This window comes from Myotis daubentonii, chromosome 13 (assembly GCF_963259705.1).
Source record: "Myotis daubentonii chromosome 13, mMyoDau2.1, whole genome shotgun sequence".
Taxonomy (NCBI): Eukaryota; Metazoa; Chordata; class Mammalia; order Chiroptera; family Vespertilionidae; genus Myotis; species Myotis daubentonii.
In genome coordinates, this window is record NC_081852.1 from 34,998,995 (window position 1) to 35,013,999 (window position 15,005).

The 15,005-nt window shown below is 35.9% G+C and overlaps 1 protein-coding gene across 3 annotated transcripts in view; it reads right to left on the reverse strand.

The window, feature by feature from the left end:
- The window catches only part of PRKG1 (protein kinase cGMP-dependent 1), a 1,080,615-nt gene that overhangs the window by 100,935 nt on the left and 964,675 nt on the right, over positions 1-15,005 (reverse strand). For all 3 annotated transcript variants that reach the window (XM_059662699.1, XM_059662698.1, XM_059662700.1), the window contains one exon: positions 2,426-2,500. In XM_059662699.1, the coding sequence (XP_059518682.1) occupies positions 2,426-2,500 (75 nt within the window). The remainder of the gene's footprint in view (positions 1-2,425; positions 2,501-15,005) is intronic.

A 15,005-nucleotide genomic window follows, 5' to 3' on the forward strand; every position in this document is an offset into this window, starting at 1 on the left:
TTAATGAATTTAGCAAAAGCAAGGGGACCTTTTAAAAATAAAGCTTACACAGTAGAGCCAAAGCAACAGTTAAGTTCTAAGTGGCACAGGTTTTGTGATCTATATAAAAATGTTGTGGTATTAACAGAATTATAATGATACTTGGAAGAAATTACATCCTTGCCCTAATCACTGCAATGTTGGCAAACCTTATAAGTTCCTGAAATACAAAGTGAAGGTTCACTGTATTTAAGATGAAAAAAATCCAACACAGAGAGACAAAACTATTAACCCATATAAAGGTTTAAACTTGTTAATTCAACTAAAAAGCTTTCCTTGGGGAATAATTCACAATTTACCTCTCTTGAGTGATAGGATATCTAATTAAAAAGATGCTACCAACTTCAGAAATCTTCAGATATAAATTATTAGAAAGCTATAAAGTGCTACACTGTTAAAGGCATAAGCACACCTCCATCAATATGTATGTTAGTTTGTGTTTATGTACTTATGTATATATTTATTTATTGGGCTATTTTGAGGAATAAAGGTTACATTATCAATCTCCCTAGAATTTGGATTAATGGTTTTAAATTTTTTTCATCAAACAATTCCCATTTTTAAATAATTGTAAATATTAAGAAATGTGGATTATGCAGTCATTTGGATTTAGTACTAAATAAAAAAATTCAAACTGATCTTACTTTTTAAATTCAAGTACAAATATATAATGACTACTTTATAATTCTGTCAAATTTGTGGTCAAATAGTAGTTCAAAAATTTTGAACTACTTACTGGTTCAAAAAGTTTAATCATAATTAATCTTTATTTTAACTAAATAATAGTAATTTAATAAAAATTATATTTATGAATATTTTCCAGACTGGGTTTAATTTTTTGACATGCTATCAGAGTAAGAGTAGTTTGCCTACATAATGTTAGAAAATTCTTTCAGATATAATTATTTTACATTGTAGATATGCAATATTATCTGTAAATCAAACCATATATCCAATGCATTAGGTTATGTTTCTAATGATTACTCGTACCGACAATATCATCCACTTTTATATCAATTTATAATTTACGAAGTATTTTTACGTGTCACCATCATTTAAATAACAAAAATACCATTTTAAAGTAAGACAGTGAGATTAAGAGAGAGATGTTAAGTTCTGACAAAGATCACTTGGTTGGAAACCAGAGAGCCAGGAGCAGATCCGAGGCTACCGGCCCTTGTTCAGGGCCATATTTTTACATACCGTCTGACTCTTCGGCAACATAAAGAACTGCCACCACCCCTCTTTCTAATTGCCTGAATCTGAATTTCAGTGAGTTTGTTTTCTTATTATCTTTAGTGGAAACATGTGAAAGTGAACCCATAAATGCCCAGAATTCATGAGATGCACGCAGTTATCTTTGCAAAGCCAAGAGCAAACCGAGGAGGATGCAACTAGCTCACAGTCGCTTTCCGTCACTGACCAAGTCCACGCCTGTGGCCAGCATCATCACTAAGTAGAGGAAATCGAAGTTATGCAAAAACTTTAATTAGTGAATAGTTCTAAAGTTTAATAGGGAAAGAGAAGTAGATCAAAGAATACTTTAGGTTAAAAAACAACAACAACAACCTTTGACTTTTTTTAGAACTAGACCAAATTTTTCATCTTCAGAGATTATCAAGACAAAAAATATTTTATTTCTTTTGGTTTTAGGTTATCACAAAACCAACTAATCAAATTCTGCCCCTGAACTATCTATTTACTGATCAATTTTGTTGATTTAATCTTTCAGGTATCCTGTATGATATCAAATACAAAATTATTTTTACTCAAATTACTTCATCACAGAATAGAGGGGAGGATTATACAGATCACAATTTTTAAAAAGTAACCTACAATTTTTTCAGAAAAAGCCAATGTAAAATTACTTCAAATATTTGTAAAAAAAAAATCTGTGTCTTAAAGCAAATTATTCTAGTAGAGAAAATTATATTTTGTTTTACAAAAATGAAAATTAATGGGATATGTACTACCTCATGACATTCTGAAAACAGTGCCGCCCAAGTTCAATGAAAAGCAATGATGTATTCACTCAGGAAAATATTTTCCAGCCTTATTATTTTTCATACAATTCCACAAACAACTATTGAACACAACAACCATTCATTCAGAAAGTATTTTCAGTGGGAGAAATAATGTGTTTACACTCAATTTTTTATGTTGAATTTTAAACTAACCATTTTCTTTGTTGAGATAATGTTCCATACAAAAGTAAGAATACTATGCAGTAATTACCTTGAATGGTTTGCTTCTCTTTCTTCTTATGTAGTTTCTTCCCGTCAGAGTGATGGACTTGGTTAAGTCCAACCAAAATTTTATCTTATTTCTACTCAAAATCACTTTTAAAATCAAGATTAAGGCCAAAGGGGGGAAAAATGTCACTTACTTTGCTTTAGCTTCTGCATCCTCATATGCTTTATTAGAAACATCCTCCAACCCTCCAATCAAATGCTTGAAAGAGCTGTTAGAGGCAAAACATAGTGAAAAGGATAAATCCTCTATGAAGCTGTAACAATGACAACCTAGTCAATGACATATCAAAACACTCTAAAAGGATCTAATGAAAATTAAAACACTTAACCTAGAAACATTATTAATACACATATCAGATAATGATATCAACTCTGTGGGAGCAGGGACCTCTTCAGTCATGTTCATTTCTGTAGTTCTCACCACTGAGAACCATAGCTGGCAAAAGCCGACAGTCAAAGAATTGGGTGAAATAAAGTCTATGGCACCCTGATACATATCACAAAGTTAATAAGTCAATTACAATGATGAAATAATAAGACCTATTAGTTATTAAATGCCTAGTGTATTCCAGGCACTATTCTTTTAAGTCTCATGAACATATATTCATTTCAATTCTGAAACAAACTAAAAAAATAAGAATCATTAACTCTACGTGAAATAGTAAAATAATCTTCAAAGGCAAAATAAGAACTAAAAGGAGAGAATTACAGAAAAATCATCTCACTCTGGAGAAGTGAAGAACTGACTTTAGCATAAACCAGTGATGGCGAACCTTTTGAGCTCGGCGTGTCAGCATTTTGAAAAACCCTAACTTAACTCTGGTGCCGTGTCACATATAGAAATTTTTTTGATATTTGAAACCATAGTAAAACAAAGACTTATATTTTTGATATTTATTTATATATTTAAATGCCATTTAACAAAGAAAAATCAACCAAAAAAATGAGGTTGCATGTCACCTGACACACGTCATAGGTTCGCCATCACTGGCATAAACTGCGAAGAGTAATATATCTGCTTAAACCCTATCTATTCAATATTCTATGTTCAGATCTACTTTATATATTGAAGTCTCTTATATATCTATAAAATATCACAGAATTGGAACAAATTAATACACACACAGGAATCACTCTTGAAAATTACTGCATGTAACACATACAGTAACTCTTATGCATACTACATTTTGGAAACCATTCAACTATAATGAATGAAGAAACAAAAGGCAAGTCTGTGTTTACAAAATCATCAGAGCCCTCCCTTACATGGTGCTTAAATTGCTGGTATTGTTCTACACACTTTACATGTAGTAACAAATACTTCAGTAGTTGCAGATATCCTATGATTTAGTATCATCCCCATTCTATAGATGAGGATACTAAGGAATGAGAGGTTAAGAAACTGACCTAAAGTCATGCAGCCAAAAGACTGATAGGGAAGGAATGGCCATTCTCTTTTATTATACTCTTACTAGAGGCCCGGTGCACAAAATTTGTGTACTTGGGGGTGGGCGCGGGGGGGGGGGTCCCCAGCCTGGCCTGTGCTCTCTCACAGTGTGGGAGCCCCACCATCGATCTCCCCAAAAAGGTAGGCCCCACCCACCCATCTGGTGCTCCTCAATGGATTGCCCCAAAGAGGTAGGCTGGAGCCGCGGGACCCGCCTCTGCACCGTGTGGAGCTGCAGGACCCCTGGCGTCGCCGTGGACCCCTAGCATCGCTACATGGAGCCACCAGGACCTGCCTCCACACCACACATGCAGCCTCAAGTCTCCGCCCACCTGTGGGCACTTTTCCTCACACACAGCCCTGCCCACCCCCGTGCACCCGCTGAACATTCAGCCTCCTGGTGATGGATTGTTACCGCGGAAGGGCATCACGGTGTGAGTGCATGATGACCACATAGGCCTTTATTAGTATAGATACCTATACTACAGCTCCCACCTAATCCCTGACTGTCTTGAAGATAACTATCACATCTCTAACAATATTTGAGGTACGTGTGGAGAGTTTTAAAGTGCTGAAAGAAATTGCAGTTTGATTTAAACCTCTATTATCTTAATGCATGCAAATGGCTTTGTATGTGGTATTAAAACAATAAAATATGGATACTCAGGTTCTCAAACATAGTAGGATGTTTGCTGATTTAAATTTAAATATTGTTTAGTCACTTTCACATCAACTTTTTTAAAAAACCTATAAGGAACCTGACACTCTGCTTAGGACTGATTTGTGGTTGGGGGAGTAGCTGTTATTTCAGGCCCTTAAGTGATGATCTCATCTGGGGGACAGTGGCTAAATACACTATGCTTTAAAAAAAAAACCTTCTTATTTATTGATTTTAGAGACAGGGGAAAATGGGGGAGAGGAGAGAGAGAGAGAGAGAGAGAGAGAGAGAGAGAGAGAGAGAGAGATCGATCCATCCACCCATTGTTTTATCTATCCATGCATTCAGCGGTTGATTCTTATATGTGCTCTGACCAGAGAATCAAACCTGAAATATTGGCCTATCAGGATGATAATCTAATCAACCAACTGAGCTACCTGGCCAGGGCTACACAAATTATTTCTAATACACAAAGAAAATGACCAGACAGAGGCCCAAGGAATCAATGATCTTTACTTAGAAAGCAATCCTGACCAAATAATATTTTTCAAAACAGGCAACAAATGCATCCTGAATTCTAAGTCTCCTTCACAAGAGATCAAGCATCATACTTAACTAAGAGTTTTAAGAAAATGTAGGATTTTCAAGCTATATTAAGAAGTTCCATGTGTTCTGCACTGATCATTGAATAATTTATCTTGCTAAACATAATTGATGACATTACAGAACACATCCCTCCTGGTGCAAGTAGGCACTAATTAGTGGTTTGGTTTTCCCTCTCACTAATATCTGTAGGAACACCTGCTATCTGTGTGGACCTCATCAAAGACATTTGGAAACTTATTACATATAAGTATCAGATGCCTTTTTAAATATTTACTCAGGTCCTCTGACATTTCTTGAATACTGAAGGAGAAGGCTTGTTGATGTTTTATTTGGAGAGGGATTATGATGAAATGATTTGAAAATTTCAACTGAATGAGCAGAAACACTAAAATATTATGTATCAGTTACTATAACAAATATAGGAGACTATAGGAAAATCATGAAATTATTTTTTAAACTAACAATTCATGAATGAGTTATATTTTAGTACCATAAAATAGCCAGTTTTACATATACTCTAGACATAATTTTAGAATAAATGAAGAAGACATTAGTGAGCAAAAGATTTTAACACAGAGTGTGTAAGGAAACCTTATTGCAGGCACACTAAGTATGAGACACTTTCCTGTTACTTTTCTTTGGGTGTGAAATCCAATTTTAACAAGTCTTGACAGAATGTTTTGATGAGGTAGATAAATTGTTATTCATTGAGTACACGGAGGTGTAAGAGCAAATGGAAAATCTATTTTATGTTTAATGCTGGTAATTTAAACATACTTGCAAAGGAGGGGTAGAAAAGAAAGAAGGTAGGAGGGAGGAAGGAATGAGGGAAGAAGAGAGACGGGAAGGAGGAGAGGGAGGAAAAAATAGCAGGAGAAATGATGATCCTTTCACATCAAGAACGTTATTTATAAATTTTTTTCTTAAGAACTAACATTTAGCCCTGGCCCGTGTGGCTCAGGTGGTTGAGCATCAACCCTGCTCTAAAGGGCACCAGTTCAATTCCTATTCAAGGCATATGCCCGGGTTGTGGGCTTGATTCCCCGTAGGGGGCTTGCAGGAAGCAACCAATGGATGTTTCTCTCTCCCCCTCTCCTTCCCTCTCTAAAATCAATAAAACCATTTTGTTAAAAGAAATAACATTCAAAATGCTGTGTTTCTCATTCTAGGAAATTTGCCTGTTTTAGAACATTAGAGTGACAGTAACTCAGTGGGTAGTAATTTCATTTACTGATGTTTTCATTATTAAGCCAAAACATTCTTCTGAAGGGAGCTGATTACTTAGTGGTATGACTAACAGTGTATAATTTTGTTCTTCAGTTGTGATATGATGAGACTTCATCTAGAGAGAAACAGGGTATTATTTATGAAATAGGCAGTCCAAATTTCAGAGACCAGCATTATCATGCTGCTAAAAAAAATACCAGCATTGATATTTCACTTTATAGTTTATAAAGCACTTTTTATATTTATATATTATGTATGTATTCAATAACTTGTATTAGTCAATTTAGTCCTCATGATTTCCTATCCTCTATTCCATGATATTATTCAGGAATTCTTGTAAGGAAATATTTAAAATGCAACTTTTTCAAATTCAAAACAGGGTGTGAGAAAAATCTCAACAATTAAGTTTTTTTCTTGATTACATCCTTCAATAAGATGGTAATCTATTTTTTTCTTTGTTTAAAATATATTTTTATTGATTTCAGAGAGAAAGGGAGAGAGAGAGGTTAGATAGAAACATCAATGATGAGAGAATCATTGATCAGCCGCCGCCTCCATGCCCCCTATTGGGGATCGAGCCTTCAACCCTGGCATGTGCACTTGACTGGAATCAAACCCGGGACCCTTCAGTCTGCAGGCCGCTGTTCTATCCACTAACCAGCGGTTCTCAACCTGTGGGTCGCGACCCCTTTGGGGGTCAAACGACCCTTTCACAGGGGTCACCTAAGACCATCCTGCATATCAGATATTTACATTACGATTCATAACAGTAGCAACATTACAGTTATGAAGTAGCAACGAAAATAATTTTATGGTTGGGTCACAACATGAGGAACCGTATTTAAAGGGCCAGAAGGTTGAGAACCACTGCACTAAGCCAAGCCTACTAGGGTGGTAATCTATTCAGTTAAAATTAAGTCAAAATGAGTTAAGAGTAAAATCTTAAACCAGAAAACTATTGCAAATATGTCAGTGGTGCTAAGCAAAATATTTGTCAAGCATCGCCTAAACTCCTGAGAAAACCCTCTTAATTTGTATAAAATTACAGCTCATTAGAATTTCCTAACCTGAATCTTGGCTAAGTCCCTTAAAATGTATTTACTAAAAGGAATGAGAAAGCGTCCAAAATTAGCTGGGGCACTTGCTATTTGGCTAAGTCCAAGATTTTAGAGGCATCCATCATTATTTTGATACTTTGAATCAAGAAAAATCTGTTCATCCATTTTGTGGATTCAGGTAAAGGCACTTATGTTTATTTTTTGTTTGTTTTATTTATAACTAGCAAAGTCATAATTATTCATGGATCATATTATCAAGAACCAAATAAATATATATTTCTTCAGAGGAATAGGACCCCCAAGTACAGTAAAGCCAAACAACATCCAAGTTCTGTCAATTATCCACCCACCCACAATATGTATTTATGCAATGCCTACTAACTATAAGGAATGGCTCAAGCTACTGTGGATTATGCAAAGAGAGTAAGATACACCCTTAAGAAATGTATAGCCTTATATTAGAGATAAAACAAGGGATTAAAATACAAGGTAGGAGGTGAACAGCAGGTGGAAGCCTCTAGCATCTATACAAAGATTGTCATCAACTCAAATTATACGATAGTAATTTTAGAGAAAGGAATAACACTTTTATGAGCAAATGGTTTTCTTATCAGTGTTTCCTTTATTCTTGCACATCTTTACTAATAACAGCCTAGGTGGTTGTCACGCCCTCACACATCACGCCCTCATGTCACAAGATGGCCATCACAGTGGAGGTGGGCCTGGCGGAGGAGGCAGGTTGACGTAGGGGAGGGCAGTTGGGGGCAATCAGGCCGGCAGGGGGGGCAGTTAGGGGTGATCAGGCCAGCAGGGGAGCAGTTAGGCATTAATCAAGATGGCAGGGGAGCGGTTAGGGGGCAATCAGGCTGGCAGGCAGAAGCATTTAGGGGCAATCAGACAGGCAGGCAAGTGGTTAGGAGCCAGCATTTCTGGATTGTGAGAGGGATGTCCGACTGTCACATGTCCCTGTGGGATTGGGCCTAAACTGGCAGTCGGGCATCCCCTGAGGGGTCCCAGATTGGAGAGGGTGCAGGCTGGGCTGAGGGACACCCACCCCTCCCCCCTGTGCATGAATTTTGTGCACCAGGCCTCTAGCATGTTTATATTTGCAAAAGAATATTACACACACCAACCAAAGTGTTAGACATTTGGTTATCTCTCTTTCCTTTGTAACAATAATCCTATATCTATCATTGGGGCTATTCATTAGGGAAAATTGATTACAAATAACACACATTTAATTTAAACCATTTTCTAATTATAATTATATGCTTTAAAAGAACTGACATTTTAAAATAATGATCCAAATTGGCCTAGTGACCAGGAAATCAAAAGTTAAGAATTGATTTCAGAAATGTTTCCTATTTATTTGCTGTGATTTTTGAGGAAAAATCCATGTAAAATGAACCAAATTTTTATGTTTAATATGTTTATATAGTTAGTCTTCTCTAAGGCAGAGCCTTGTTGAGTTGATAAACCTTCTTATGTTAGTCAATGACATGGTCTATTTTTTAATTTTCGCTTTTTTTTCTGATCCCAAAGGTGATATGTTGAAATTTTTGAAGACGCTAAAAAACTCCAAAGAATAAAAAGATTATTTGTAATGTCATAGCCCAAAGCTAAACATTAATATTTTGGCATGTATTCTTCTAGACATTTTTCAATGTTATTTCAAAGTTGGAACCATACTGTTTTAGTGCTTATTTGACTTTAGGCTATGTTTGTGCTTATACAATAACCAACCTAATGGTTAAATGAAGAAAAAAGATCCAGTGTAGGACATGCCTGATCACGTGAAAACATCCTATAAAGATGGACTAAATGTCTCAATATTGTTTACTTGTTTATCTAATAATTTTACTGAAGCTCTTACAATATCTTCTGGCTTAAGGTTTTATTTTTTACTGTTTTTGACTTTTAATCTATAACTGTTAAGAATATGTTACATCTTATCAAAGAATTATGAAAGAGATACTGTTTTAAAAGATGTATTTTGAGATTCCCTCCAAAAAACCATTTTTGATTTGTAAATAGTCTATCTTAAGTTGTTATATGCAAGTTTCTTATATATAACTAGAGGCCTAGTGGACAAAAATTCATGCACTCGGTGGAGGTTAGGGGGGAGTTCCTCAGCCCAGCCTGTGACCTCTCACAGGCTGGGACTCCTTGGAGGATGTCCACCTGCCAGCTTAGGCCCACTCCCCATGAGCCTGGCCTGTGGCTGAAAGGAACTCTGCCTGTGGGAGTGCACTGACCACCAGAGGGCAGCTCCTGCATTGAGCATCTGTCCCCTGGTGGTCAGTGTGTGTTATAGTGACCAGTCACCCGGGTGGTTCAGCCATGAAGGTCAGTTTGCATATTACCTTTTTATTATATAGGATTATTATATAGGATTCACCGTTACCTAACCATGATTGAATTCAGGAATATTTTGTAGTTTGTGCTACTCATAGTATGACTGGTAAACTGTTACTGGTCTGTGAAGAGATTAAGTAGAGAAGTTTAGAAACTTTTATAGCAATTTGACACTGCTGAGATATCCAAGGTCAAGCTCGGTGGATTCATATTTTTGAACAAGATATAGACCTGTTTAGTTATTGTCAAAGTCATGGGGTGAAAAACATTTGCTACAAACTGCATGGGAGATTAGTTTGCTAATTGTAACCCAGAGTGTATAAAATCCAGAATCTATTTCTTTTATTGAAAGATAATTTACCCTTAACATTACAGGATAAATTGATAGGACTGGCTATAATTTAATGAGGGATTAATGAAAATAGAACATAGCTTGTTCTGTTTTGGGTGGGGAAAAAAAGAATATCCTAAGTGTGTTGAAATAATTTTAAAAATCACTTTTTCCATTTCCTACAAGGCTCTTCTTTGAGTCCAGCTTCTCTACTCTGTGTATTAAACAAATCATAAAACAGTTTAGATTCACATTATTCTCTGCAAGTGGCATTTCCATCAATCCAAACTAAGTCAGAGAAGTTAACAAGCAAGAAACAGGCACATTTGGCACAGTAAGAGTAAATATTGACTACGCACTGTTCTTTCAAAGTGCACCTTTTCAGTTAGGACAGAGAATTGTTATTTCACTCGTAAATTTTGGTTTTGTTGTGACTGCAAAATACACGTAAAAGCCATTCTTTCTGATTGTTTATACACATACTTTCGATGACAATGTGATCAACTGCAGTAATTCCTTTTATCCAGTGTTATGTTTGTTCTGATATTTTTATCGACATAGAATTTTATGTATGTTCAATCTAATATTTCTGAAAGGAGGCAGTTATTTTTATACCCTTTTAAATCTTATGTTCCTAGCAATCTATTTATATTTTATTTGATAAAAGCATCTGTCTATGACAGAATGGACAGTAAAATAGGACAGAACTGGCCCTGAGCACAGGTCCTTGGAGAAGCACTGTCCTGGACCACTCACCTCTCTCCCACCCTCTTACATGGCTCTTTCTGAATCCCGCCTGGCACCTTGTGTCTGCCTTTTCGGAGAACTCATTGCACAGGTGTGGGACTGGTAGTTTATGGTCAGTCTCCTTCACTAGACAATGAACTCTTGGACGTCTGTTTGTTCCTGACCGTGTGTCCCTAGTGTTAGCGAAGTGTCTGCACACAGAATACACTCAATAAGTGCTTATTAAAGAGCTTAATGAAGTAATTACTTTAGCAATTTCTATAAGTGGTTATTGAAGAGCTTAATGAAGTAGTTATTCCATCAATTTTATAATACCTAAAGGTATCCTTAGTCCACGAATTTAATCACCCTATATTTAATTTAGTGGTTTTTTTTGAAATACAGAAATCCATTAAATTCTGTATATAGTTTTAGAGAAAAGTTAAATAAATGGCATATTATAGAATTTATTGCTACAAATAAAAAATTTTAATACATGAACATAATTGTAATAGAAAATATTTAGAAGAAGTGCATTTACATACAAAATAGAGTGTCAGGCATCATAACAGATAAAAAGCACTGAATATGTCAAATCCATCACCTAAATTTGGCTGCTCTACCATATATAGATAGATAGTAAAGGAAGTCAAAACAAAGATAATCTGGGCACCTGCTGGTTTACTTCAGCTAAAAGGGAGAGAGACCTGGGAAATGGGAGATGGGGAAGGGCATCCCTGGATAGTGAAAGCTTCTCTCCAACATGTCCAGGGTCTCTACTTTCTCCACTGTATCCTTTATTGTGGCACTAATGTGAGAGCTGGGGTCTCACAGCATCTGCTGGTCTCTCCATGGTAAGAGAACACCTGTCTAATTCTTTCAAGACGTCATTTTAGATCAGGGTCAGCAAACGTCTGCCCATGAACCAAATCTGTCCCATGCCTGGTTTTGTAAATAAAGTTTGATTAGAAAACAGCTACATTCATTCTTTTCTATATTGTCCATGGCTCCTTTTACATATAACAGCAGATTGACTAGTTGTAACAGAGCCAGTGTGGCCTGCAAAGCTGGAGATATTTAGTATTGGCCCTTTCCAGGAACAGGTTGCAGACCCTTGTTCTGCATTCTTTTCTTCCCCTCATCCAACACAAAATTCTGTAATCCTGACTTCAATGATCTAAAATATATCACCCTTTCTCTATTTTACTTGGTTTCCAATCACCTTTCTCTCTCTTGGGAATTCTATAATTGTGTTTCCTTTACTACCATTCCTGTCATTACACAGCAGGCAGGGTAATCCATCTGTTCTAAACATAAGTCAGATCACATTACTCCTAGTCTCTCTGATTTCTCTCACTGTACTTCCTCTGACCTCGAATACATCAAGCTTACATTTGCCATTGACCGCTCCCCGGAACATTCTTTCTCTAACTCTTTGCATGCCTTTTTCTTAATGTCATTTAGGTTTCAGCTCAAGGGTGTCTTCTTGACCACTGCAAAGGAGCCTCTGTCCCCAAACCTTACTGCTGCTATTCTCTGTTACTTTAACCCAGTTCATTTCCATCCCAGCACTTAGCACTTGCTGAAAGCATTTTGTTTAAATATCTGTCATCTTCCCCAGGTTAGAATTAAGTTTCATGAGATCATGGACCTACTCTACCTTATTCGTTAGTAACTAGAATATAGCCTTGTGTGTTAGAGAAATTTGAAATGAATTCATGAATACATGAGTGGATTCATTCTTTTAATTACTTATTCATTCATTCTTTGTGTGACCAGAAGATAGGCAAACACTTAAGTCTTCTGAAGCAAAGTTGTATTTAAAATTAAAGATTAGGTGCCGGGCTAGCTCAGTCGGTAGAGCATGAGACTCTTCAAATTAAAGATATATGAGTTGAAAGTCCTATGTACCTCTTTAAGAATCCACCTATATTAAATGGTGAACTTTTAAGACCAAAGTTTAGTTATAATGAACTCTTTATTTAAATTTTGGGTCCTAATGAAGACATACATTGGTATAAATATGGGTGAAATAATTTGAAACACTTAGCAATATATCATTAGCAACATATAGGACATGAAATGAGGGTAATGTAGACTATAATGGGATTTATACTCATGAATCCCAATTGCAATTAAAGTGAAAGAAAGGATCTGAAAATTAGCATACCTTTCATTTCAATTAAAAGCAGAAGAAATTAGACAAATCTCATGTGATAGTTTCGCCTGTTAGGGCATAGAGTGAAATATGCTTCTAAATATAGATTGCCCTAATATGACAAATTTATGTTTCATTTTCCTTAAGGAAAATAAATCTCCAAACTGTTGTTACATCAGACAATTCATGCAGTAGACAGATTTCTTATGTCTGACCAATTATTTTAAGTGTAAGAAACTTTCTTTGCCTTGACTATATAAAATACATACTAACAAAATAGACATTATACATTCTGCTTTCTGCCATCAATTCTCTGGGCCCAAATACCACTGTTTTGACATAGAACAGGATAAGAACCAGTAATGATGTTTTATATATATAATTATTTTCTTTAAAATAATCCACTTTCTTTAAAGAAAAAAAACTCCAATACTAAATTATTTAACTCTGCTCATAATGCAATAGATCCTCAATTCTAAGATAATTTTGATTTCCATTTTCTTGATAAGAATACACAAACAAATGTTCAATTTTTCCCAGATATTCTATTCTCAAAGCAGAATCTATGGCAACAGGTAATATTTAATCTATTAAATATTTTTCAAGTTTATAAATCAACATAATAGACAGAATTCTTATCAAAATTGTCTGCAAATAAATAGGCCATATTTACTAAAAACAATAAAAATCCAGAGCTGATATAGTCTAGTTTATGAAGCTGTATTAATTATAGAAGATTTCAGTTAAAACAATCTACTTTTTTTTAACTGATTATTAGGAAAACTTTGTCTAAGAAAATGGAATGGAACATAAAATACTATGTAAGTCATTGATTTTTTTTTTTAAATATATTTTATTGATTTTTCACAGAGAAGAAGGGAGAGAGATAGAGAGTTAGAAACATCGATGAGAGAGAAACATCGATCAGCTGCCTCCTGCACATCTCCCACTGGGGATATGCCTGCAACCCAGGTACATGCCCTTGACCGGAATCGAACCAGGGACCTTTCAGTCCGCAGGCCGACGCTCTATCCACTGAGCCAAACCGGTTTCGGCGTCATTGATTTTTTTAAGTAAATTGAAAATAGAATGCAAAGATGCCACAAGAGCCCTAGCTGGTTTGGCTCAGTGGATAGAGCATCAGCCTGCAAACTGAAGGGTCCTGGGTTTGGTTCTGGTCAAGGGCACAGGCCTGGGTTGCAGGCTGGATACCCAGTTGGGGGGCATGTGCAGGAGGCAGCCAATCAAAGATTCTCTCTCATTATTGATGTTTCTATCTCTCTCTTCCTCTCTGAAATCAATAAAATATATATTTTTTAAAAAGATGCCACAAGAAATCTCTCAAAATATCTTTTTAGTATACTTATTTATGACCTGAAACTCTTTGAAACAAAGACAACATTCATCTCTAACACTTTTACAAAAATCAGTCTATCACTGTTGTTTTCATTCCGATTCTCATTATATGACCGGAATGAGAAATAAATACAATAAAGATATCATTAGAAGCTAAGAGAAAAATACATTTTTAATGTCACAAAATGCTTGAGAATATAGTAATAACAAACATGTAAAGCAAAACATGAAAGTAATAACTAGTGTGTGTTAGGAATTGTACAAACTATTTTACATGAATCCTTCCTGTTTTACTGATAAAGCCACTGGGGATAAGACAATCAAGTAATTTACCCAAGGTCACATGGCAAGGAAGTGTCACCACTGGGATTTGAATGGAAGCAACCTAACTCTGATTCATAATCCCCACCGGGACATCGTTTTTATCTTCCAATATGGAAAGCTGGAGCCTAATTGCGGGGAATAGGATTTGATATCAAATACTGTGCTCTCTCTCACATGCTGTGTTCATGATCAGCGGAATTCTTAAGAGAAATATTTTTCATTTTAACAGATTGTCTTATTTCTTCTATTCACTATATCTGCAGAAGTTCCCATTAGACAGTGTACTAGTCTGCTAGGGCTGCCATACAGACTGGGTGACTCAAACAACAGAAATCCATTTCTCACAGTTCTGATGGCTGAGAATCCAAGATCAAGGTGCTAGTGAGGTTGGTTTCTGGTGAAGCCTTTCTTCTTCACTTACAGACACGCTTCTCACTGTGTCCTCACATGGCCTTTCCTCTGTGTGCG